Here is a 26,334-nt window from a genome sequence, read left to right as displayed (position 1 = left end):
TCTTACTTGTAATCCTTGTGGACCAGGGGGTCCTGTGTCTCCTTTGTCACCAGAAGGCCCCTATGTAAAAAAATACAATGAGATGCTTCACTATAAAATATCCTTTCATATTTAGTCCAAATAGTTTTCATCTCAACAGGCCAACTGCTTAATTTGAAAATCAATGGTATGAAGGAAGGCGGAGTCTGGCTTTCGGAAGTGGTGTAAGGAAGACATATACAGCACAAACTTTACTCAGTGCAGTATTTAGCTAGCTGATTAAATAAACAATCTTCATAATTGCTTTGGCGAACTATAACAATACTGTCAGGCCCATTCCCATCCACTTCCATTTCCAATTCATGTGAGGAAACTTACAGTAGGTCCTGGAGGACCCTGAGGTCCGGTTTCACCATTCTTTCCAGCAGGACCCTAAAAAAAAGCAGTTATGGAAGTGGAGATAAAGAAAACAGAAGTCGTAGGGTTGGAGAGAAATGCCTCTAATACAACAGGTGTCCTCAACCTCCAGGATGATGACCTGAAGTGGAGCTTATCTAATGATAATAGAAATAAAGTGCACAATAAATTCAATGTGTTTGAATCATCCCCAAACCATCCCCTCTCCCTCAGTCTTAGGAGAAAATTGTCCTCCATGAAACTGGTCCCTGGGGCCAAAAAGTTTGGGGAGCACTGTCAGAGGACTGGAAATGAGTGGATAAAGGCTACATACCTGAGGGCCTGGACCTCCAGGGCCACCTCGTTCTCCATTTTTTCCAGGAGCACCCTAAAGAAGTAGCCAGTATTTACTAAATCTCAAAAGGAAATTACTCGTTATCGTATTCTCTCATGTTTTTGATCTGCCCCCTACTCACACATGTATATAACCCCAACTGAAAACTCCTTTCTAGACTAGGCTTCTGTAAGTGTTCTGCTGTTTGCCCGGAACTCCAGAAAAAATGTTAGCTCCCTTCTCACACGGTAGAGGGAAGCTTCTTTCTCATATACTCTTCTGTGTTTTGAAGTGGAAATCAATTTGGGGCCATCTGCACCCCCATATGGAAAATAAAAGGACTTCCATCAACTATTTATTGAAGAAATGAAGGGAGGAACTCACATCATTTCCTTTAGGACCAGGGAAACCCATGACACCAGGCTGACCCCGCGGACCAGGAGAACCTGGAGGACCGGGTCGACCCGTTTCTCCTTGGCTTCCCTAATAAGAAAAAATTATATTAACAGAAATTTCAAAAAATCTGATAAAATATGCAATGTACATACTAAAGCTATACAATATACATGAAGGCTAGTCCAAATTGTGCATTTAATCACTCTCTGGACTTGTAAAATGAGATGTTGAAAATGTACTTACAGGAGGCCCTGGTTTCCCATCACTGCCTGGTCCTCCGGGGCTACCGGGAATACCCTAAATTGAAGAATTCAGTCAGTCAGCTGATTTAACAATGATAATTGAAAAGAAAAAACTAAAAAATCTATGCATAAAATTTTGAGATTTCCACTGATATATATAGCCTCATATTACACACATTTTTCTGTCTTTAAATATCTTACTGAAGCATTCTATTTTATGTTCTTCAATCTATACCAGCTTAAATTTTTGTAAAATAATTTTGTTTCATTTGAGCCTACAAAACATAGTGTCTGACTTAAGTTATTTTTGAATGCTCTTCATTTGCTTTTCCTCTTACTAAATGATAGTGTCGACCAAACAAGTGTTTCTCTTTACCCTCAATCCTGGACCTCCAGGGAGGCCATCTCGGCCAGGTTCTCCAGCAACTCCTCTGGGCCCTGCGGGTCCTGGGCCACCACGATCCCCAGGAGGACCCTATGTAGTGAAAAAAAAAAAAAAACATGTATGTAAAAGTGCCTTCATTGACCTAGACATTGAGGGTACTGGGGTTGCAGCTAGAGAACTTCTTTTGTCTCCTTCAAGAGAGATGGGACATAGCTGAAATGCTCAGTGTAAAGTACATTATCTATTAGTTTAAGTAATATTATAAGGTAACTTTGATGAACATCACATGCTGAAGGAATTGATATTTAGTGGGCTTATCAATATATCTTGGTGTATATAAAATCAAATATCTTTGATGCTATGAAATCCAATTTATATTGCACTTCAGAGCTTTCAAAGAACTTTCAGGCACTTTAATTTATTCTTGCAATGATATTGAGATAAATAATTCCTAGTTGAAAGATAAGTTAAAGAGTTCTCACAGAGGTTGAGTAACATTAGTTACAAAGCTAGGAGAATGGCTGAATAGGAGCTGGAGTCATTGTTTTACATTTGGAATTATTATTATTTTTAATTCCAGTATATTTCTTTCAGATATTTAGGTTTTAATTAACGGGAAACTGTTTAGAAGAATATATCTATATATAGCACAAGCATTTCTGAAAATTGAAACTAATGTTCTTTTTTTTTTTTTTTTTTTGAAACTAATGTTCTGTACCTTTTCTCCTGGAAGGCCATTTGCTCCAGTTGCTCCTCGGAATCCAGGCGCACCCTGGAAATAGGGAAAGGCAAATATTTAACTCCAAAACGTAAAAACTTTTCATAATTCGCATAGTATGAGATGCTTCAAAATAATCATTGGGATTGAGTACTACTCAGATTAAGAACAAATACAATTGCCTCACCGTGAAGGTGAAGTTCTATGATTGTTTTCCTTTTCCATGCCCATGGGAGACATACCCTTTCTCCTGCAGCTCCAGGAAGTCCATTTGCACCAGGTTCTCCAGGAGAACCATCTTTGCCATCTTCACCCTTAGGTCCTGGGATACCTGGAGAACCAGCTTCTCCCTGTGAAATGACAGAAATAATGACTGAACTTCAAGCACTTTTTCTTTTTTTAACATGCTTAGTTCTTAACTATGTTCTATATTTCTAAGAAATAACTGGATCTGTTGAGGCAATACTTACCCGTTCCCCACGTGGTCCTGGATCTCCTTTGGCTCCATTCTTACCGGGTTCACCCTAAATGGAACATAATTGTGGCTTAATAAACAGGGAAAATAGACTAACACAATCATCACCAGTCACAACTGATTCAATTACAAAAACAATGCAATCAATATAAATTCAATGGAACAGGAACAAAGAGCCTGTTACTTTTATTGTGAGAAATAAGCCACACCTCTCAGACAAGGAAGGAAACAAGCCACTTACTGCAGCACCTCGCTGCCCGGGAGCGCCGTTGGTACCAGGAGGCCCCGGAGGACCGCGGGCTCCCAGCAGCCCAGGAGCTCCAGGAATGCCAGCAGGGCCCTAGGAACAACCCAAGGACACTCACGTGAGCCAGACCTGAACTTTCTTTGCTCAATAACCAACTTACATGTATGATCATGCTCAATGCAAAGGAAGCCAGGAAAGTGAGCGTGAGCGAGATGAGGGTGAGTCGTGGGGACATCTTACCATTTCACCTTTGCCACCAGGACTACCATTACTCCCAGGAGGCCCCTAGAGGGGGAAAGAGCATATTCATAATAATGCACCTACATTTGAGGTCACTTATATAAACTGTAAAATAAATTTGTTGATGGGTGTTGTGCTTTATTGGGGTAGGAAATGAAGACCCACTCTAGTATCCTTGCCTGGAGAATCCCATGGACATCGGTGTCTGGTGGGCTACAGCCCATGGGGTCACAAAGAGTTGGACATGACTGAAGTGACTTAGCACGCACACATGTTGTGCTTTATAGAGATTGGGTGATTCCTCCAACTATAGGACAGCACATAAAAAGTAGCAAAAAATGATCATTATCTTAATAAATTAAAGATAATATGCACTAGGACTAAATTATTAAGTAAGTACATAAAGAGAAGAGGGTTTTTCTTTGGTCTTGTTTTCTTCTCTGAATGTTTCTGATTGTTGATTAGTTTGGGGCATAGTCTTCAGAGTATCAGATAGCTATTCACCCTCTACTTCATCTGGTGTCATATAACCACAACCTTCATAAATTCTAGAAAAACACAGACCTCAAAAATTAATTTCAGTACAATCAAATCAATATCTATCTTAGTAGAGGTATTGCAGAGCACTAAGCAGCTTTTTTTTTTTTTTTTCAAAAAAGTAACTTTAATTGATAGCAACATTAAAATATATGCTTTCATGAAATAAAGTGTAGCGACACTCTTCCTCTCAGTAGTTTTTGGTACTTACAGGGGGACCTGGAGCACCAGCATGTCCCTGAGGTCCAGGTTCTCCTCTTGGTCCAGCGGGGCCACTTGAACCAGGAGATCCCGCAGGTCCAACTTCACCCTAAGAGATAAAACCCTTAGTAGTCAGTCTCCCTTTCCACTTCTAATCTCCTAGCTAGTTTATTATTCAGCCCTGCTTAAATCCATCTTTAAAAGGCTGGAGTAGTATGAAAATTAAAGTGAGGTGTCATTAATCATAAAGGCAGAGAAAAATCATAACTGTGTATGTAACTGTGTTATCTCTGTTCACAGAAAGAGATTGGGAAGAAAGAAAAGACATCAGAAGAGATCAGAATCCTGAAAGCCAGGGATAACATCCCCTTTGGAGTCAAGGACAGGGCTTCAAACATCCATATAAATCAAATAAATCCACTTGACTATTAAAAAGCCATTTTCAAGAAGCAATCCAATGATTTTCTGAAGTCTTCAAGATATATTTTACCTTCTTCTATGGAAATACATGCTTACCTTAGCACCAGGGGAACCAGGGAATCCTGCAGTTCCAGGGGGGCCAGGGGGACCCTAAAACATGAAAAAAAAAATCAAGATCTCTTAAGTAAAGGAAAACTCATACCACTGGTAAATAATGAATGGGTACGTGCACAATACAGAGGAAAACTGTACAGATTAAAAACAGTATTATCAGCAGAGATGACCATTATGTGGAGAAACAATATGGCAGAATAAAATGAAAATTTGGATCCCCCATTCCCCACCATTTATGCCATGAATTCTGTGACTTTGTATAGGTTGCTTAGCCTTGAAATATCATTTGTAAAATAGAGATAGCATTATTATCTATCTTTGCAAGACTCTTTTAATTGTCCCAAATTCAATATTAGCCCTTAACGAACATTGTTAAGCACCATAGAGATGTTAGCAACTGGCCAAGTATAATAAGGAGTATCAGAATTTTGTTTATGGCCTTAGAGTTTTTAGATTAACTGTTTCTAGAATTTGTTTATGGGATTAGTGTCAGTTTGATCAGATATTCATGAACAATGTTGAGTTTTAGGTTTGCAATCCATATTATTTCAATATTCCACAATCCCATAATCTCTCATTACACTGAGCATATCAGGGTTCAACAAAAAGTTACTTACCGGTTGTCCATCACTTCCTCGTGCTCCATCATTACCTCGAGACCCCTAAAAAGAGAATTTGGTCTCAAACATCTTCGTCTTTCTGAAAGGCTGCTCACAAGTGAAGTGATATTTTAACTAAAAGTCTGATGTAACTGAGTTGACTTTTCCTCTAGTGTATTAAAATCTGCTTAATGATATACTTTTAAAGGCAAATTGTTAAAAATTCTGATATGTATAGCAATGATCTGATGTAGAAAGATTGGATTTTGTGTTTTAAGAACCGAATGCAAGTTAACACATTAAAAAATCCTCACCAGATAACTATAAAAAGCTTATTTGTTTGCTTATAATTATTGCTAATTATGGAGGTGACTTTAAATGCAACTTTATAAAAAACTTTTGGCAGATTGCCACAGCCTGAAAACTGACTGAGATGCTTATCTGTGACTCGGATTGCAATTGTGTAATGTCAGTAGGAATACTCACTGCAGCTCCAGGAAGTCCTGGCCGTCCTCTCTCACCAGGAGCTCCTCTTGGACCCTAGAGGATAAAATTAAAAGTGTGATCTTACTTTCAACTAGACATGTATAAAAATGGCTGGGGAAGCAGTGAGGCAAGTTCTGCATTAGATGTGATGGTGCAGTTGAAGATTGTATGATAGGAAACATAATTACCATGGGTCCAGGAGCTCCATTTTCACCCGGAAGGCCATTTTCCCCCTAGAAACATGCAAAATATGTCACCATTTTGTATAACAGGACAAAAATTTATAATTTTTTCAACATAATATATTATAAAAAACATATGGAACTGAATAAAAAAATTATATTAAGCAATATAAAATTTTGTAGCAATCTTATATACTGTAAACCTCAATTTTTGCATTTTAAAAACTTGAAGACTAGACAGAAGAAGTCAGCGTGTTACTTGGGGATACTTAGTCATTTCTAATGTAGACAGTTTAAGTTATCAGCTTTATGGAAGCTTTAATAGAACATCTCAGTTATATCTCACTATTACTTAGCTCCTAAAATGCAAAACTCAGGCAGGTTTTAGAAAAATCCAAACCCTAAAATATAAACCTTAAATATAGCTATAACGTTTAAATAAATTTATTTATCAGAATGTGAGTTTGTTGTGATTTACCTTTAATCCAGGAGCACCAGTTTCGCCTTTTTCTCCATTTCGTCCATCAAAGCCCTATGATATATATAAAAGTAGTAAAAATATTAAGACCTGTTAACAATTCAGAATAGTTAAAAACTTTACATTAAATTTTTATAGCTAGCTTTAGCACATAGCACTTGTTTCAACACTGACATAAATGATCTAAAACTCTGTTAAAACAGTGCACTGAAGACCTAGAACATTGATTTTTACAGTAAAAAAAATGCGATCTAATTAGAAAGTACAATTTAGTCCAGTTAGGAAGTTGCCTTAACTGTACAGTAGCAAATATCTGTGTCATAAATTTTATTTCTATGAAGTTGATAGATTTTTCCATCTAGTTGTTTGACTCTACCTAATGTTTTGCATAGAATAGAGTCATTTGATTTGATCTGTAAATCATATTGACTAAGTCAAGAATAGTTATCAATAATTTATTTTAATCTTTTCTGACAGTGGCGATGAGAAACTTATTCTTTTACAAATATCTTCCATGTACTTAAATTCAGCTTTATTGCTTTATGTAAAATAAGTAGTTGATTTGGTCAACAAAGTTGATAGATTCAGAAAATGAAAAAAAACACCACCCAAACAACTAGTTGGAACCAGTCATTTTTGGCACACACTCAATTGCCCAATAAAGTTGGCTAGGTAAATAAACATAGCCAAATGGAACAACGGAAGAGTTAATTTAGAAACTGTACTTACTCTATGTCCTTTCATACCAGGGAATCCGGGCATACCAGCTGGGCCTTTCATGCCCTAAAAAAAAGGAATAAAAATGATATTAATGAATTCTCAAGTAGACTCACAATCCATTAGTAAAATGCCTTCTATTTTAAAGTATAATTTAATCATACAATTTCAACTTAAGACCACTGTGATTTCTCCAACTAATTCATTCTATACTAAAGACTTACCGGAGGGCCAGGCAATCCTCGCTCTCCAGGTCGTCCGGGTCTTCCTGATTCCCCCTAGGTGGAGAAAAAAAGAATATATGAGAGCTTGTGTAAGAGAAAACTCACTGTAGCCAGTTAGTGAACTGATTACTTTGTATTTCTCTCTCTGAGGATTCATGAACAGGGTTAGGCTAAACATATGGTTGTGAGAAAAGCTTCCTCAGCAAGAGGAATGAGGCGTGTTTCTTCCACCTTGACATAAACTCATTAAAAATTCAGGCATCGCTCCAAGCAAATATTAAGAACAACTCTCAGTCCAGTGGGAAGAATTTGCCATTGGAAATTAAATGGAAAAAGAGAATAAAATAATATTAATGGTGTTTTTTAAGTTTTCGAGTTCATAAAGCATTGATACCAATTTCTTTATTACAAGAGACAGAGAGAAGAAACATCTCTAGTTAAGTGATGTATTCATTGGATGAGGGGTTTTGTTAGTTTCGAATTTTAAAAATGGTATATATACCTATACAAATAGAGCATAGATATTCAGAGATTAACATGAGCTTAAATGTTATTAAGATATCAACAAATTTTGGAATAAGGTTTTTCTTCGAGATTCTAGAACATGGATTATATTATTTAGAATATTGTATCCCCATGCATTGAATTGTACTGTATCCCCATGCATTTCTTAAAAACTTACATCTTTTCCAGCAGGGCCAGATGGACCTATAGCACCAGGAGGTCCTGGAGGACCCTGAAAAAAGGAAATAAAAAACAAATATATCTGTAGATTTTTCTGTTACAATCAATTTATTATTATAATTAGGTGTATTCCTAGAAAAAAAATCCTTTTAGAAAATACTCTCAATGTGTCTCATTATGAAAATGAAACCTTGGCTTAATAAGTTATCTATATTAAATCTAATTATTACTGTTTATTAAAGTTATGTTTAATGAAAATTATAAGTACCATGTATAAGTGTTTTATATATATATATATATTATATATATAACACATTATATATATATATAACCCAAATACACTTCTACATTTTTTGAGATATTGAACTTTTAAATATATAGGTATTTTGGAATATTAATTTAAACTAACTTCATCTTACTTACACAGCATATTTTCTTGGTGGACTTTTATAATATGCTTATTTCAAAAAATTAAGTTTAAAAATTATATTTCAAAAGAGTAGACATGCAGGTGAACTGAGTTGCATTAGGAAAATTAATCTATATTTAACAGAAAGAGGACTTGTATTCGTACTAGGAAGTGGACTGCTGTAGTGGCTATTTAGCTAATAAATTCCTAGATTAAAATAGAGTCTCTAAGATATCGAAATGACTGAATCCAAAAGATCTTTGGAACCAGTTCAACAATCATAAAAGTACAGTTTGTTATTTTAAATAAATTTGATAAATATTTTGCAGGTTATGCTTTTGAATATAAAGGTGGTTTCTATCTAAACTGTCAGTTTATTAAGTATAGATATAAATGTTACTTACTGCAGGACCAGCTTGCCCAGGTTCACCAGGGGGACCTTGGTATCCTGGAGAGCCCTAGTGGATAATGTAACATGTAAATATTTTTAAATTAACTTAATTTCATATGATTCATTTACATTTTGAAGATAGTATGAAATCAGAATTTGTGAATAAAGTCAGTGAATTTTATTCCAGTTCATAGAGATGGAAACCAAAAATTTTCAGGTCAGAATAGTCCATTTATTCCATTTTGCACACTTAGTTCTATTGAAACTGCATTGTTTCAGACTTGAAGCCATACGACATGCAAATTAAAAATATGATTTAATTTTTACCAAGGTTTTAAGTGCTAATAGTTGTTGGTGGAAAGGAACTAAGCATGAAATTCCGTCTTTGAAGGAATGATAGTTTCTTGGTTGCTACTATTGTACTTAACGGGGATTATGTCTGCTGGAATGGCAAAATTGCAGCAAGCTCTGTATTAACTTGGTTCATACAATAGTCATGAGAAGGAAATCACCGCTAGCGGCTCTACTCACAGGGGCACCAGGATGACCAGATGTGCCGGGGGGTCCGGGTGGGCCAGGGGGACCCTGCAACACAGATGAGAAGGGTCAGTACAAACCAAATGCTTCCCAAATGCACTTTGTCTAGGCACCAGAGATGCCTCTGTTTGGAATGATGCTGACATCTTTAAAAATGAGAACAACGTACCTCATCATGCAGTACCTATACATAGATATAATTAATTTTACTAATGCTAAATGAAAATCTTATCACAAAAACTTCACTTTAAATGAAATTCTCTCAGAGTCAATAAAAATTATAGACAAATGTTATAAAACGTTGACCTGAGTTTTCCAAAAGGGGCATTCCAAATCTGGAAAAATCTATATAAAATGCTATGAGAATCTCGGCAACATTAAGATGATGCTAGAGCTAGTGAAGAAGAACACTTTTGCCTGGCAGCCCAACTCAATGTGGAAAAATATTAATCTGCACACTATAAACACAAGTTTCTAAAAATAATGATGTCAATCAGTCCAGTATCATTGAGCTGTGTTGATATGAAGATTTAAATGTGTATGTAAGACTCGCTGTATCTGGGGCAATAATAAATTATAATTATAAATGATTTGTCATTGTTCAGAAATACAGATTAAATGGAAAATCTTGTTTTGTAGCATACTTAATACTGATAATAAATTTAGAAAGTCAGTTCTTAAATTTTAATCTTCTAATTAAAAAAATAAGTATTCGATTTTTTTAGCTGTTTTTGATTGCTTGCTTTTTAGTATAAACAGTATGTATGACTGAAAAATAGGATTCATAATGTGAATGTAGCTGAAAAACGCGAGATACTGACATTTACATGGTTAATGCAATTATCATTCTGGTTTTAAAAGATACAAAAAATAAAGATAAAATAAAACCCAGGCTCTAAAACTTTAAAATTCTCTTTTTACTTTTTACCTACTAAGCGTCTTTCTGTAATTTATCATTTAGATCTAATAGCTGAAGTTTTATACTTCCTAGTTTTAGAAGTTTTTGAAATATGGGGTCCAACGATCTGGGCAGCAATCCTCCATGATCCCTGGCAATCCAGCTCCATGTCTCATTCACACAGACTTACATTTCTGGCAGTAAAATCATTACCTTCCCTGGTACTGTTCCTTCTAAGAGCTGTTCTTCAAAAACCATCATTTACATGGGACACATGCATCAAGCATGAATGCCCAGGTTTCAATGCTCTTTTGCTATTTTCTTCTACCAAAACTCTAGGTCATTTACATTGAAGAAAACCCTTTGGGTACAATGTGAATTGCTATCCCTTACAGTAGATGAACTTAAAGACTTGATAAATTCTGGAAACATTTGTATTTGATTTCAGGATTTGAGGTGAGATGAATTGTGATAATGGATTTTTATCCTGTGGATTGTTATCCAGATAGCAGCATTTAAATAATGAATGGACATTAAAAGAAGAAAAGTGGAAGCAAAAAACAACAAAATTTGGTTGCAATTGGGAAATAGAGTGTAAGATTTAAGCATGAAGGCAGGTGTGCCCCTGGTGGTATACAGAAGGAAGGAGTGGCAAAACAGGTGTGAAATGAGTCAGTGAAGGAAGAAATGAATTCGGATAGAGGGATCAAGGTAAACCTACCGTTTTCTTTTCCAGCCTTAACAAAAATAAGCTATTTTGTACAATTCTGCTATAATATCGTGTTACTAGAAGAACAACCATTCAAGGGTTAACAGAATGGAAGGCTAAATAATTCTCAGAAATGCTGACAAACACTTGTACATACAGCTGGTCCAGGATAGCCTGTGATTCCTCCTCCTGCTACTCCAGCCTTGACATCATATGCCTCGTACTGTGGAGAATAGTTCTGTAGTAAAGAGACCAGATAGACAAGATCATGTTGCTATATAGATCATAGTTCTTTTCAAAAGCATTTAGTAGAAATGCATGCAACATCTATTCATTGATAGAAAGTTTTCTGCATGCCAGAGAGTATATGCATGATTTAATTATCTTGCTATTTCTCCCTGTAACTTTAGGTATTAAATGTCCTACAGAAATACTTGTCTATGTAATGCAAAATTTTCTCAACTAATTTTAAGCAATTTGTTTCTAAATAATTTGTTTTTATATGCTTTTACCAAGCATATCATTTCTAAGTGATATCCACAGCTTTGGAAACATAGGATCATAGATTAAGGCTGAAAGAGCCGTGAGATCAAATAGCCTGATCAAATAACATTTTTGAGCAGAAAAAAATGAAGATATAAAATTACTTGTCCAAAAGTTACTGATACAAGTGAAATTTTTATCTCCAGTTTTTGGTTAATGCCTAACAGATTCACCAAAAAATAGACATCCCCATAACAAGCCCAAGAATAATGGAGACGTTTATATTTTTACTGGATTGTTTTGGATATTATTTTATTCTGAATTCTTGGCCTAGCAATGGATTCTGTTTGTCAGTATGATAAGAATAAGCTAGACTCTATCCTTGCCTCCTGCTGAATTGATTTTTTTAAAATCTTTTTTTCCCCAATCCACAGTGATTTGTGTATGTGTTTTCTAATTCTTCCTAATTCCACGCAGCAGAAGCATTGTCTTATTTACTTATTTGTTTACATGCAGAGTTACATGTAGAGCTTACATGCAGAGTTAGTGGGTTGCCATGATTTTCCAGAGGAGCAGGATATGCTCTGAAGCCTGGACAAGAGTAGTTGCATAGTCTAGTTATAATCCTTTTGACCTCAAGTCATTAAGGAGTGTTCATAACTCCTCAACTGCTTTTTGTACAGACTTTCAGAGGCTTTACCGTGAGGATTATAAGGGGAACAAGGCACAGTTGCAGTGCTTCCTAAATTCGCAGGGTTAATTCTTTGGGTAGTTGATTGCTCATTTCTCAAACATGGTGCATATATTATATGCCTGTTGAGAAGTTGGGAAATTTTGTAAAGATATAGTAGCAATGGCATTAGAATTATGGAGAAAGTGAATTTATTTATAAAATAGAACTGTGCCTAGCACAGACATAAGCACTAAATAATAATTTGCGAAATATATAAGATCAGAGAATAGATATAGGGACGCCACAGGAGTGAGATGCAATATGGACTAAAGAAGAGAAAATGAAGCAGATAGTTTTAAATGGGTGATCTGTTAGTCCCAGAATTTATTACCTGGCTACCAGTAGGACATGATTCACAGATTCCGGGAGGGCCGGGAGAACCTGGGGAACCTGGCAGTCCTGGAACACCAGGATCACCATTTCTCCCAGGAATACCAGGAGGACCCTAAAAAAAAGAGAGATAAAAATAAAGAAAACACTGAAAATTCTTAGTGATTTAGAATCATTATCAAATTGTAGCTTCTGTGCTTTATAAGAAATCAATATATGTGATACGTTTTCTTGGGAATCTATACATTTTTAAACAAATGATGTAAATCATTTCAGTGTAATTTATTCCTTTGCATATTGACCTCTATTTTATTTTTCAAACTGATAATAGAAGTGAAGACATTAGACAAAGTTTGGGAGATCAAATGCTTACATGTACAGTTACGGATTCTCAGTTTGAGACATCCTGTGTTATTATTTAAATATGTGGTACTAAAGGAAATGTATAAATGATAAAAGTTCAAATATGGAAAGGTTATTAGAAGGAAAAAAAAAGAAAAACTCATCAAGGAACTAATTTCCTTTCACTGTTTACTTACTGGATCTCCCTTGGGGCCTTGAGGTCCTTGACCGTTAGGAGGGCGAGTGGGCTAATAAATGGAAAAAATAGAGATTAAGCACAGGAAAAACTTTTCCATGAAATATGTCCCAATTTCTTACCCTAAATCATATCTAACCCCTGGTTTTAAATAGGAAGGTTCACCTTTTACTGGTAATGCCCATTTGACTGTTTGCCAGATACGACCTTTATTTCCTTTCTGGCTCCTATGACATAGGAACTACTCATGTGTTTAAATAAGAATCATGAATATATACAGATTTTCTTTAAACTCACAGCTGTTGGAGGCTGTGGGCAAACTGCACAGCATTCTCCAAATGGAATTTCAGGGTTGGGACAGTCTAATTCTTGGTCGTCACATATTATGTCATCACAGAGAACGGATCCTGAGTCGCAGACGCATATTTGGCACGGTTCTGGTTTCCAAACATCTCTATCTGCATAGGCCTGACCGAGATGGGAGCATCCTCCGTCAGCAGCTGGAAAATGAGAGAGATGGTGTGATATTTCACATTAAAAAAAATCCAGAAGTTAAACTTCAAGAGTATTATGTTCTCCCTACATAATTTGCTAAGTAGTCTTAATTAATTATGAAGTAATAATTAAAAAACCAAATCTGTTTATTAACATCAAACTAGCACACCAAGATAAAACTGCCTTAAGGCCAGTAGATATTTTAATTTTGCTTATAGTAAGAATTTACCACGAGTGGAAATCCCACACTCACTTAAGCATTTATTTATTAATTGTGCAATTGAAAAGAAGTTTTTCTAATTGCTATTCTTTGCTTTAGCTATAGATGGAAGCATTAAACTATAAAGATGGTTCTGTCACTAACTCTGAAGACTTTGTGGATTTTATTAACCTAGTTGAGAAATTCAGGGGAAAACTGAGCTACTCTTGGCCACGTAAAACTCTTCCAGATTCCTGGGAAAACCTTAAGAAGTCTCATTGCATGTATTGACTATCACTGCTAGCTCTGTTGGGCATTACTAGGACAACATGATATGCTACAATATATTGTATATCCCATATGGATGTAAAGTGGTCTCCAAATCACTAAAATTTTTTTAAATAAACATTGGCAAGGAATATGCTAAAATAATAGGGAGAAATATGAATCATGACCATGTGTATTTGTGGCTTAAAATGGTCAAAAATTCGCTTTGACCAAAATTTTAGACTTGTTTCCTAATTATAGGTAGGGTACTGAAATTTCAGTGGCTATTAACAATGAGTTGGCTTAAGGGTTGCCAAACTAAAACCTGGTCTCAATTTTTAAAGCAGTGGCTCTGAATTGTGGTTGAATACAACTTTAGTTCTTGAGGGCTACTATGATAACTTGCCAGTAACTGAATAAATAAATCAGAAGTTACTAAACATCTGCAAAAATTTTTGCAAACGAATCATATACTTGTTCAGTATTTGTGTTTTTGTGGAACAGTGAGATTTTATTTCCTCAGAGCCATGATCTTTAAAATGCCTGCTGAAAGAGGCCTGCTTGGGCGACAGCCAGTACTCTGAGTACACTTTTGGTGCCTCATGGCCTAAAAGCCTCCGGGAGAGTCCTAGGCTTTTCTTTCTGGATACTACATACAGACATGAAGCAAACCTTTCCAAGTTCCTATTTTTGCACCCTCTCCAGACCTGAATTCATGTTAAATGTAAGGTTGGCCAAAATATTCGTTTGGGTTTTTCCCATGAGATGTTATGGAAAAACCTGAATGAACTTTTTGACCAACCCAATATTTTGGGTTTAGAGGTTTAACTGACTCAGTAAAAATTTAGAAAAAAAAGTAGAATTTTAGAAACTATGGACTGTGCAGGATCCCTCTATTCCTCATTTCCATCTATGTGTGTACATCCAACTGGAATGATCTTGTGCTACACCTTTGATGGATTCAAGAGGTTTAAAAGTCCATTCTTATATGTTATAATTACCCTATGTGGTTTACGGCTAATAAGAGAAAGCATGAATTTTTTTTCATTGCAATTTTAAGTAGGCAAGAAAGAATCTGTTTATTTTTAAAAGTTATTTTAGTTTCTCCTCCATGTTTGAAACAGATGAGAACATTGGAAAGAAACATTGTCTCGGCTTTAAAGGAGCATTCCTTTATACTTTGAGAGCATAAAAGCTGAATGCCAGAATGCTTACCTAATGTGAATGAAGTAGGCCTATCGAAATGGTGTTTTGAAAGGCATGCTTAATAGAAGTGCCATCTTTTTTCCCATTATTTTATGAACAGTAAAGATCCAGACATTAAACTCTTTCCCTAAGGAGAACTGGCATCTTATACTCAGGAACTAAGGTTCGAAAGTGTTGATGAGATGAAAGATTGTTTAATAAAATTGCATGAAATTCACTCTTCAATGTTTACAGTGGCTCCCTTTTCTTAAATGAATTATTTAAACTAGCATTATATGAAGTATTTCAACAGATTTGTTTTAGTTCAAGACTTTTCTCATTAATAATATGGCTTCTAGGCTTCTTAGCATCTTTGAAAATATCACTAGTGTACAGAATATTGGCTACAGGTAGCAATATTGTATTGTGTGTTTCAAATTTGCTAAAAGAGTAGATTTTAAGTGTTTTTACCACACACACACAAAGGAAACTATGTGAGATATAGGATGTATTAGTTGACTTGATTGTGGTAACCATTTTACATTGTGTATATATATCAACTCATCATGTTGTAACCTTGAAAGTGAAAGTTGCTCAATCATGTCTGACTCTTCGCGACCCCATGGACTATACAATATCATGAAATTCTCCAGGCCAGAATACTGGAGTGGGTAACCTATCCTTTCTTCAGGGGATCTTCCCAATCCAGGGATTGAACCCAGGTCTCCTGAATTGCAGGCAGATTCTTTACCAGCTGAGCCACCAGGGAAGCCCAAGAATACTGGAGCCGGTAGTCTATCCCTTCTCCAGAGGATCTTCCCGACCCAGGAATTCAACAGGGGCCTCCTGCATTGCAAGCGGATTCTTTATCAACTGAGCTATCAGGGAAGCACACCTTAAATATATATAATTTTATTTGTCATTTACACTTCAATAAAACTAGGAAAGAAAAAAAGACACCATCAGTTTATACTAACAATTTTTTCAGCTCTTTGCCTTTGAGTCAAGAATATCTTTCTGTATTTAACATAGGGCTTGTGTTATAAAAATTAGCTGCTGGATACTGATGATGTATTAAAGACAAATGAAGATGACAGAGCTAGGGTCAAGTATCTCGTATTTTTAATATCTTCTCTTACTATGTTTATAATCTGCCTTAAAATTAACATAAAAATTTTCCCTTATGTATTCATAGTCCTATGTTTGTGTCTCATTGGAGGTATCATCAAACCTAGAAACACAGCATTTTCCATTCCCTCTGCAAACCATTAAACAGATAAGCATAATATTGATATTTAAATTTGTAAATGAATTTGTTAGAACTGGGGTTAAGCCCAATGTTACATAAGTGGAAATTATTTAGTTTTTTGTTTTCAAATTTTATTTGAAGTCATACCTGTGTGTTACGCTTTTTATAACATAAAGGTCTCAATATAAAGATTGAGTTAATTTGGTGTACTTTTTAAAAACTATTATTTGTCCTCAATAAAATAAGAAAGTTGGAATGGTTGAAAAGTAAGGATTAATGCACTTCTGTTTATGGCCATAATTTATCTCTCATCCATTTGAAAGAAATTTGACTCTCCTGAAGTCAGTTCTTACAGAAACTTGCAGCCGACTTTTCTTTACTGTTCTATCTCAGTCACCCTTGTTGAAAGAACACAGAATTTTATGCAGTTCCCTTTAGCTTTCTGTTTTGTGTATGACCAAATATGGTTGGCAGTATGTTCTCTTAGAAGCTATACCTCTTACACAGATGTCTCACAGTCCTCAGTTTTAGGACCATAGCCTAGCTGTACATGAAAAAATCATGCCAGAGTCAAGGGAAAAAAAATGTTTTGTTTTTAAAAGGAATTAAATGCTCTAGCTAGCCACTTGCAGTGTTTAGAAATAAAAAATGAAATTCAGAAACAATAGTAATCTCATATTATTCCCTTCTTTTCTAGATATCTAAATTCAGAGAAGCTTTGATGACAATGTTACATACTTTTGCAAATATGTTAAAGAAAAGGCAAATAATCTAATTTTTACTGCTGGACAAATAGTAGATTTCCCAATTCCCTCCTTTATTGTTATTGCTTAAACTAAGCCTCTCCATTCCAATGTGTAACTAATTTTAAATCCCATCTCTCATGTCACTTCCTGTTTCTGAGTACAAAAAGCAGTTCTGAAATCAATTCTTTGTGGTCACACAACAATGCATTAGACTAAATCATCATCTAAGCTATAAAACAAAATGAAACTAGTCTATGACATAATCCATTCTTTGCCTCTTTAATTTTCTAGCTCTTTGTTTTGGAACTTCAGAGAAAAATAAAATCGAGTAACATATTTTCAGATGTTCTTAAGAGTTTTCATTTTGTTGTTTTGGTTTCCATTCTTCATGTTAATTTATGCTGATTTGATAAAATTTTACTCTTGTGACTAAAGTATAATACATTGTAAGTTATCTTTGTTTTAATTCTCGTTTTGGAGTAAAAATTATATGTCTTGAAGCATCCAATCAAATTGTTAATTTAGCTTGAGTGGCAAGTTTAGTTTTTTTTCCTCTTCCCTTCTTACTGAATCTTTCTCAGAGAAAAGGTGTTCTTTAATCTGAAAATCTAAAAATAACAGATGTGATAAGCAAATTATCATAACATATTCCTATTACTGTAGAAAGCTGAATATTTTGTAAGTGTGAACAAAAGGCGTTCATACAGTTTTCAACTGAAATATATTTGGCTTTTAAATGATACTAATGTTTGGAAAACACACACTTTTATTAAATATGTTTTGGCTATTTATTATTAATCAGAATATGTTAAAATATGTTAGATGAGTTAACAAAAAGGACTGAAGGAAATCTCTGTAGACCTATGTAGATGGATAATTTCAATTTTAAAATGGTTTTTGCATGGACAAGGTAGAGTCTTCTTATTCTTATCCCCTACAAAAAAACCAAAGACCAAGAAATTTTATGAATCATTTCTAGATGTTTTCTTGTTTTATTCTTTATAGATATATGATTTTTATGTCTCCAATTAGATATTTCCTTTAAGATTTTGTCCTGTGAAAAATAAAAATAATTAAAGAATTAGAATTAAAAGTATCATTTATCTAACAATCAGCCATTGCATTATAATATAACCTAATTAGTGACAAATTACAAGAATACTGAAGAAAATATAGTCTACTTGTATAATTACAGTTGGCAAACATCTTTAAATTTTATGTCTGATAACCAAAATTCTATTCTTACTTTCATTATCACTGAATTATGAAGTACTTTAATTTCACCTTCCTTACAGTAATTTTATTTTCCAGTTTTAGTAAAACTCATACTAGGCAGAGTTTGTGTCTGTCTTTCCTGTGTTGCAGGCACTGTTCTAAATGTGTTGCATATGTATCTTACTTAATTTTCCCACTGGCCTGGTGAGGTGGGTGCCATCACAATACTCATTTTACAGATAGGGAAGCTGAGATACATAGACAGGAAGTGATTTTCCCAAGGTTATATGGTAAGAGGTAAAGCTAAGATTCAAACCTAGGAAAGGTATCTCTAAATTTGATATTCTTAGTTACTACTTTCTTTTCCCTTTCTGTAGTTTCAAGGGCAGGATAGGCTCTTTCCCATTATAATTTCTAAGTCCAGCAAACTTGAAATCAGAATGTAAAAAAGCAGGGTTTTCTTTTCTATTTTTTTAAAGGAATAATATTTTCCCATAGAAAATCTTTTCAATCTGGCCTCAACACAAGAAGATAACATCTGGAATTGAATTCTGTTGTTTATTTTCTTCTGAACTTATGAAAAAGAGTTTAAACTCCAAGACCACCCTAATGACATCCAGACCACCAACAGGATTAACTGGCACTGGGAATTCAGCATATGTTTTACTAGATACAGAAAACCAGGATCCTGTCTGTAGCAATAACAATGAACAGATAAGGTTTATGCATTCATGAAGAAAAATATATATATTTAGGATGTCTAAGATTGAGTGGCAGAACACATAGTAACTAAATGAGTCATATTAATGAACTTCTAACTTCATTAAGAGATTCCCTTCTGAATGTGGACATATATGAACATATCAGGCAGCTCCAGAGAGTTTCTCTGATTTTAATTAACTTGAGAAACAGTTCCTGTTTGCTCTCCTCCAAACCAAATATTATAGAAAACAAAGTTTTGAAAAAATAAGTGCCATTTTGCTGAAACAATAATTTCTTAATCTGACTTTTCAAAGCAAATATAACTTTTAATAGGTTCTGGATCCTTTATCTTCAATTTTTACATCTTTGGGGAACACTAAGTTTTGCACTCTTCTTTGAACTTCTCATTTTTTTCACTAAGATTACATTTTAACGGCAGTTCTTGACCTCAGTCATGGAAAATACAAGGGTTGTATTAGTTAATCTGAAAGGAATCCATTTCTGCTGTGTTTTCATTAGGCGCAGACAGAAATTCTAGTGGTTAATGTAACTTCCCAAACTGCAGTTAACAAATGATTTGTGTAAGACTTGCTATCTCGTTTTTTCCGTTGTCATCGTGACATGAAACAGGCCAAGTTTCCCGTTTGAAAACTCTAGATATTTGTTATACCACACCACCCCTCTCCTTTCTATCTTTTTCTTTTCAATGTGGAAAACAACAGCACTGTACTTTTTTCTAAGGAAAACTGTTTTACAAGAAACAGCCCTCTGAGACGTTTCCAGAAAGTTATTGTAGACCTGGAAACTTTACAAATGTTCTTCTTGTCCAGCAAAGGCAATAACATCTTTCATCTCTAAAACTTTAACTCTTAAGCAATCCACTTTAATCACTTCAAGGTGGTGCTATCATTTGATGTTCCAAAATGAAGGAACTGAGCTGCATAATCTCTGGAACTCTGCGCCAGCCATCCACAGTGGAAACGAAACTGTGGGGTTTCAGTAGATGGCGCTCTTCTCCCTGAGTGGCTACGCAAAATCTTGCCTGCGACGGGGACTTTGGTGAGGGCTTCCAATTTCAACTCTACTCCTGAAAAACTCACATCCAACAGTTCTTGATTTTTTATAATGAGCCTTTAGATAAGACATCAACCCAAGAATCTGAATTAGTAAAAAGCGCATAACCACAGTCTTTCTTTCTTTACCAGAATTGTTTCCGTGGCTTTGCTCTTTTCTCTTATAATAGAGATGTTTAATTTCAGAATTTAATCAGAATCTGCTTACTTATAGGCATTTAGGTTATCTGATGATGAATACTCCAGAGATAGGAAGAAAATGCAAGGTATCATGAATGAAAAACACAAAATTTTGTATCAGTACTTTATTTACTTGAAATTTATATTTTTACAGAACTGAGATAATTTCTGGTTAAATTATAAAGGAGGCTCCTATTTAAAAAGTAGATTTAACAATTCAAAGTGTTAAACAGACAAATTATCTTTTTTTTTACCTTAGAAGTGCATTAACTCATATGTTTTCTAGGACAATATACAAGTTTTTAGTATCCCCTATGAACGACAGTTAAAAAACAAGAAAATTAAGATACCCTGGATTAAATGTTTGTTTTGTATCCTCTAATTACCTAAGATTTAACAGAATTTTTGTCCTAGTCTTAACCCCTAGATATTTCCTAGTTGTGGAATCTTAGCTAAAGCACTGAATCTATGTTACATGACTGACTTAAATATATATGCTGTATTTATGTGACCAAGTATGTATTCTTTCCTTTTAAAAGTACAATTGTTTCTAGTGATTTTATGCTATATTTTTTCAGTAGTTTGGAAAGTTTCATTTTAAGGACAACACAAACCAGAAAACTTGAACGAGCTTGATCAGTTACAAATCCCCTCTTAAAACACAATGGAAATAAGCATAACAGAAAATAGACTCTCATAACCTGTGGTAAAGAACTGATTCTCTGAGTCCATTTACAGTGGACTTTAATTCTAAAACAATTAAATGCCCACAATTCATTATCACAGTGGAATTATCAGAGTAACAAAATATAAGCTGAAACATTAGAACACTTTTAATTAAAATAAAAGTTTATCTCCCTTTCCTAATAAAACAATATAAGTAATAATTGTTAATCCTTTTATTTACCAACTAATAAGCTATAACTAAAATACTTATGTCAAATATTCTAAAAAAATCAGAAACTTTACAAATATTCACAAAAATAGTTATATGTTATATGTGTAATGTTATATGCTGAATTTTGAATATGGCCATAACCTTCAAGTCCGTTTCCTAAGGTCTTTGAATATTATTATCATGTGTTTGTGTGTGAGTAAGTGTGCTTGACAATATTTTTTTCAGTAATATACCTATTTTATCATACCTATTTTCTTAGCAAAGTAGTATTGAATATTTAAAATTCACAAATAATATTTTAAAATATCATTATAAAGTTATGGAATACAGCTGTGTAAAATTTATGTTGGCATTAGTATGCAAATGGTAACTGTCTGTCAGCCACTAGGTGGCGAGTCTTTGTATCAATACTTAAAACTTGGCATGTTTATAAACTACAGGAAATATAAAACAGATCACATTTCTCCATTGGTTCAAAAAAACATGTGAATTAAATAGAACTTTCACAGATTTGTAAAAAGACCAAAATTTTGTAAGGACCTGTTTTATGTTCCAGAAAATTATGTTAGTAGACTAGAAGTTAGTGTTCATTAGAGCTGTTCTGTTTCTATCTGGTATTCTCAGGACATTTATAAGAAATCCATACCCCAGAACTATATATGACTATTCTCAACGTGTTGGACATTCAACCACCTCCTATAACTTTCCTATAGCTAATCTAACAGAAAGATTTTTTAAAACCTGTAATAAAAATAAGATATACTATTTTAAAACAATTTTTTCATGATAAACAAAAACAGTAAGCTGAACAAAATCTTTTTCAACTTTTTTTAAGCCTAAAAGCAAAATTTCATGGCTATTTACTATATTTTGAAACTAAAGGGAAAATGAAAAGAATTTATGTGATACAAAGATACTGTAGAACACTTTTAAAATACTTTTTCCCCTCTAAAGTCAGAATGAGAAGGAAAATAGCCATAATGATTATAAAAGATTGTAACCACCAAGCAACCACAAATATTTTGTTACTCTTTTGAATTAAATGCAAAAGTTTTGTAGTCTTTCCAGTAAATGAGAACTCTGTGATTCTCCCCCACACCCCGGAAATTAGGATAATTTAAGAATTTTTAGATAAGTAAAAGATTTTATTGATGTGGGGATGTGGTAGAAGTCATTTGGTATTTTAGCCAAGGACTGGGAGTTGTGACATCTTCTGGGAGGATAGCATGTGGAGGGAAAGAGAGGGGGGAGGAAAGATAGTTGAGAATTAAGGGAAGGAAAGGCAGAGGAGACAGAAGGAAGGAAGAGAGAAAAAAGATGGAGGCACATGGAGGACACTTGGGGATGAGGGAGAGAGTGATAGAGAAAGAAGAGAGGGAACAGGAGACATGGGCTTGCCTGGGAAGGGGGTGGGGTGATGAGTGAAGGAAAGACAAGGGGGAGGAGGTCGAAAGAGGCCAAAAGGGGCGGAGAGAAAAGAAGGTGGAGAAAGGAAGGGAGAAAAGGAAAAAGGAGCAGAAGAAATAAAGGGAACAAAGAATATGGATATTTCTTTTCTTTTGTGACCATGGGCTGAATATAACTGAAGCGAGACCATTGGGTGTGTCCCCTTACTTACATAAACAACCTGTGAGGACATTAAAGACATGATACTAAAAATGCAAAGCTGTTTTCAGATACATGTTCACCAAAGCAATAGGCTTAAATGCAAACTTTTTTATTATGTGTGTGTAGAAATGTAGATGCAGAGGCTTCTTCTAGCATCTTCAAATTTAGCACTTAAAGATTTATTTCTATGAAAATTTTAATTCTTATATGTCAGATGTTTTCATGACTCTGAGAAACATATAAATTAAAAGACATGTTTTTACACAATGAAATAATGAACCAAACATGGTTTCAAGGAAATTAGAATGTGAAAATCACTGCTTGCATTTATTAGAAAATAGAGCAAATCAACTTTTTAAGTCAAACAACACTAGTATCTTTACCTTGTTTGCAGAAAAGTCAAACATTCTTATTGAAAATATTTTCATAAATCTTCTCCTTATTAACATAAAAGCAGTTAAAATGTAGAACATGCAAAAACACTAGACCCTTAACAATAAAGTACTAGCAAATACATGTTAATCAACTATGTAAGTGCTTGAAACCGAAAAAAAAAAAAGAGAAATGATGAAACTTCTTTGCAGTTTGAACCTGTTTAAAGAATGCTGAAGATACTGTTGCTATTTACAGAAATATATTCAGTGATTCTAGTAATAGATAGTATTTCCCTTTATACTTAAAGCATGCTATTTTTTAATTATCTCATCTTACTGAGTGAACAATTCTTAATACACTATCCTGACAAAGAACTCAGCATACAAAGGAGAGCATAAAAGTATTACAAGAGACCAATAACTTCCAGATTGCTTAGGGAAGCATTCCAAGATGTTAACAATCCAGGAGGGGAACTTTTTAAAGCCATTTAAAGAGTTTCCAGTGCTCTTAACATGAAAACAAGCTAGTACAAGAACATCTTTATCTTCAAGGACCGGAGAACTTTTAAATACAGAAATGACAATATTCTCTTTAAGCAAATATAAAAGGCACCATCCTGGTCAGTTCTACATTTCACAGCTGGGAGCTGACAGACAAAATTAGCATTTATGAGAGAGATTTCCCCTTTCTACCTTTTTGTAAGGAGAAGGAAAGACAAAAACCCCGTGAAGTTTCTTGAAAGCAATACCTACTCACCTTCCTGCTGTGCCAAAATAACAGTGGGATGAAGCAGAGCGAAAAGTAACCAGGTCCCCTTTTGCACAAAGCTCATCATGTCTAAATATCAGACATGAGACTCTTTGTGCAAAAAGGAGAAAAGAAAAGCAGGTCAGAGTAGCACCATCAGTTGTTCCCTGCCCTTCAGCACCGGGCCCGTCATAAAACTCAGCCACTGAGATTCCTGTGCTTTGGCCTTAAATAGGAAAAAGTTTGGCTTCCCTCACTTTCCAGCCCCTTTCTGAAATATGAGAGCAGCACCCATCCCCTTAGCAGTAAAAGAAATGATTAATATGCCTTTTTCCCTTATGGAAGACACAACCCACAAAGAAAAATGGCACATCTGGAGTTTGTGTGCATCTGAGTATGTATATGTTTGTTACATATTTTAGTCATATGTATATTTGCATAACTTAAAATATACATCAAAATGCTCTGCCTTGAGTTTTAATAAAAGAATTACATGTGTGTATTTTTAAATAACCCCTTATTAACAGCTGCATAATTTTGAGAAATTGCCTGATGCCCATTTTTGAGCATGACTAATTTGCAACCCTGATCTTCCTAGAAGATATTTATATTGGGATTTTGCCAGAATCCCCCCTAACTCAATTTAAATAGGGAACTGCAAAAAATTAACTGGAAGAAAAACCTCTGTTTTTCCCTTTCATTCATCCACCCACTCTGAGTCCTGGAAATTCAGTTTTAGGTAAATGTCAAAAGGCTATGTATCTAAGGTATGTTTGAATGGCACCTGAAAAGTTAGATGCTTATCTAGAGCTGTTTCTATTTCTCACAAATGTCTTTAGCCAGCCAAAGAGGGATTCCTTGTGAGATTTCAAATTTTATGCTGCTTGTAAAAGCTGAAATGGATTTTTCTAGAGGAAAATTTAGCCCTTCATGTCTTGACTGTGTAAGAAACAGAAAGAGAAAGAGCTTGTCATGTGAAATATCAAAATAGTACCAGAAGTTCTCATTTTATCTGGATTGGTATAAATACTAGTATAAATATTTCCAAATTTGGATTTCCATGTGTCTAATTTCCAGACCACATTGAGATAGCTTTTCAATGTATTTATTTCTGGATGTGGGGAGTAATTTCTGGGTTGTATTTGAAAGAAGGGCAAATACCATTTATAGGTCTTTGATAAATCTTTGCAAGAATAATGTGCTTATCTACAGTACCAAGTTATTTCTAGCAATCAAGATATTTCTTTATAACCTAATCATCAGCCCTTCATTTATCTCTATATTCTGGATGAGCTACTCAATTGTAATCATGATCATCTGCATTTATTTTATTTTTGCCATGTCAACTTAACCATGCCATTTCCATGCATGTATGTGCACATAAAATTTTCCCCACCTCACAGCAGTTCATGGAAGTTACTTCTCTAATGCCTAGTTCAAAACTTTTCTCCATTAAACTTGTTTTCATCTTCTTCTTTCTCTTTCTGCCAATTCATATTACTCAGTTTTTATTCGATTCACATGTTATCTGTAGAATCCCAGGTTTCATCCATGCTATAAGTGAGGACAGTAGTCCACAGGCCTCCCTATAGGCCCAGTTACAAAAAGCACACAGATGTTCCAATATAGATGACATCATCTGGTGACAGGAAAAGAAAACCAGTTGGACCAATCTCTTGTACATCTTCTGATTTTAAACCAGAGATTTGCTACTTAAATGCAAAAAAGAAAAGGGTAATGATTGAACAGTCATGAAAACAAGCTCTGCTCTTGGATCAAAGAGGACATGTTAGGGGAAAAGACTGTTATATCTATCTTTCTATCTCTCAGTCATCTTTATTTTATACTTTAAAAAAAATTCCCTTGTATTCAAACCAATTCTGAAACATGGTTAATTTTTCTCCTGATGTCTTTGACATTTGTGTGAAAAAATTCATTATCTGTGCACATCATCTTATTATTTTAAATGATCAATGAAAGTTGAAATGCATTACATTTCTTCATTATAATTAGAATTGCTTTCTAATATGGAAAATTGGATATGTTAGTTTTAAAATAATGCTTTTTATGTCTTATTTCAGGCACTACATATATGATTTCTACTGTAATTTTTCTCTTAAAATTCTCAATTTGATATCTATTCAAATAAAATTTTTATACCCATAAGAAAAATCCATGATCAATGTGCTCATTAGAAAAGTTAGTTGATATTTTACACACACACACACAAATTGTGTTTTAAGATATCCATGAAAGATCCAGAGATAAATCTCATACTCCAAATTTTCTGATTTAGCATTCTTCACTACCTTG

General features: G+C 34.5%; 1 protein-coding gene across 1 annotated transcript in view; it reads right to left on the bottom strand.

Annotated features, from left to right (window-relative positions):
• COL3A1 (collagen type III alpha 1 chain) overlaps positions 1 to 24,238 on the bottom strand; it is a 39,196-nt gene extending 14,958 nt beyond the window's left edge. Inside the window, exons 1-27 of the mRNA XM_065931910.1 lie at positions 24,031 to 24,238; positions 13,380 to 13,582; positions 13,084 to 13,134; positions 12,546 to 12,659; positions 11,156 to 11,236; positions 9,386 to 9,439; positions 8,868 to 8,921; positions 8,053 to 8,106; positions 7,371 to 7,424; positions 7,159 to 7,212; positions 6,430 to 6,483; positions 5,958 to 6,002; positions 5,770 to 5,823; positions 5,302 to 5,346; positions 4,667 to 4,720; positions 4,161 to 4,259; positions 3,413 to 3,457; positions 3,167 to 3,265; positions 2,921 to 2,974; positions 2,693 to 2,800; positions 2,451 to 2,504; positions 1,724 to 1,822; positions 1,349 to 1,402; positions 1,094 to 1,192; positions 710 to 763; positions 358 to 411; positions 7 to 60 (exon numbers count right to left, since the gene is read on the bottom strand). Coding sequence (XP_065787982.1) covers positions 7 to 60; positions 358 to 411; positions 710 to 763; positions 1,094 to 1,192; positions 1,349 to 1,402; positions 1,724 to 1,822; positions 2,451 to 2,504; positions 2,693 to 2,800; positions 2,921 to 2,974; positions 3,167 to 3,265; positions 3,413 to 3,457; positions 4,161 to 4,259; positions 4,667 to 4,720; positions 5,302 to 5,346; positions 5,770 to 5,823; positions 5,958 to 6,002; positions 6,430 to 6,483; positions 7,159 to 7,212; positions 7,371 to 7,424; positions 8,053 to 8,106; positions 8,868 to 8,921; positions 9,386 to 9,439; positions 11,156 to 11,236; positions 12,546 to 12,659; positions 13,084 to 13,134; positions 13,380 to 13,582; positions 24,031 to 24,109 — 1,923 coding nt within the window. The 5' untranslated portion in view covers positions 24,110 to 24,238. The remainder of the gene's footprint in view (positions 1 to 6; positions 61 to 357; positions 412 to 709; positions 764 to 1,093; positions 1,193 to 1,348; positions 1,403 to 1,723; positions 1,823 to 2,450; positions 2,505 to 2,692; positions 2,801 to 2,920; positions 2,975 to 3,166; positions 3,266 to 3,412; positions 3,458 to 4,160; positions 4,260 to 4,666; positions 4,721 to 5,301; positions 5,347 to 5,769; positions 5,824 to 5,957; positions 6,003 to 6,429; positions 6,484 to 7,158; positions 7,213 to 7,370; positions 7,425 to 8,052; positions 8,107 to 8,867; positions 8,922 to 9,385; positions 9,440 to 11,155; positions 11,237 to 12,545; positions 12,660 to 13,083; positions 13,135 to 13,379; positions 13,583 to 24,030) is intronic.
• Between the last annotated feature and the right edge of the window lie 2,096 nt (positions 24,239 to 26,334).

This window comes from Muntiacus reevesi, chromosome 3, assembly GCF_963930625.1.
Source record: "Muntiacus reevesi chromosome 3, mMunRee1.1, whole genome shotgun sequence".
In the NCBI taxonomy this organism is placed as follows: domain Eukaryota; kingdom Metazoa; phylum Chordata; class Mammalia; order Artiodactyla; family Cervidae; genus Muntiacus; species Muntiacus reevesi.
This window is presented reverse-complemented; position numbering and strand designations above follow the sequence as displayed.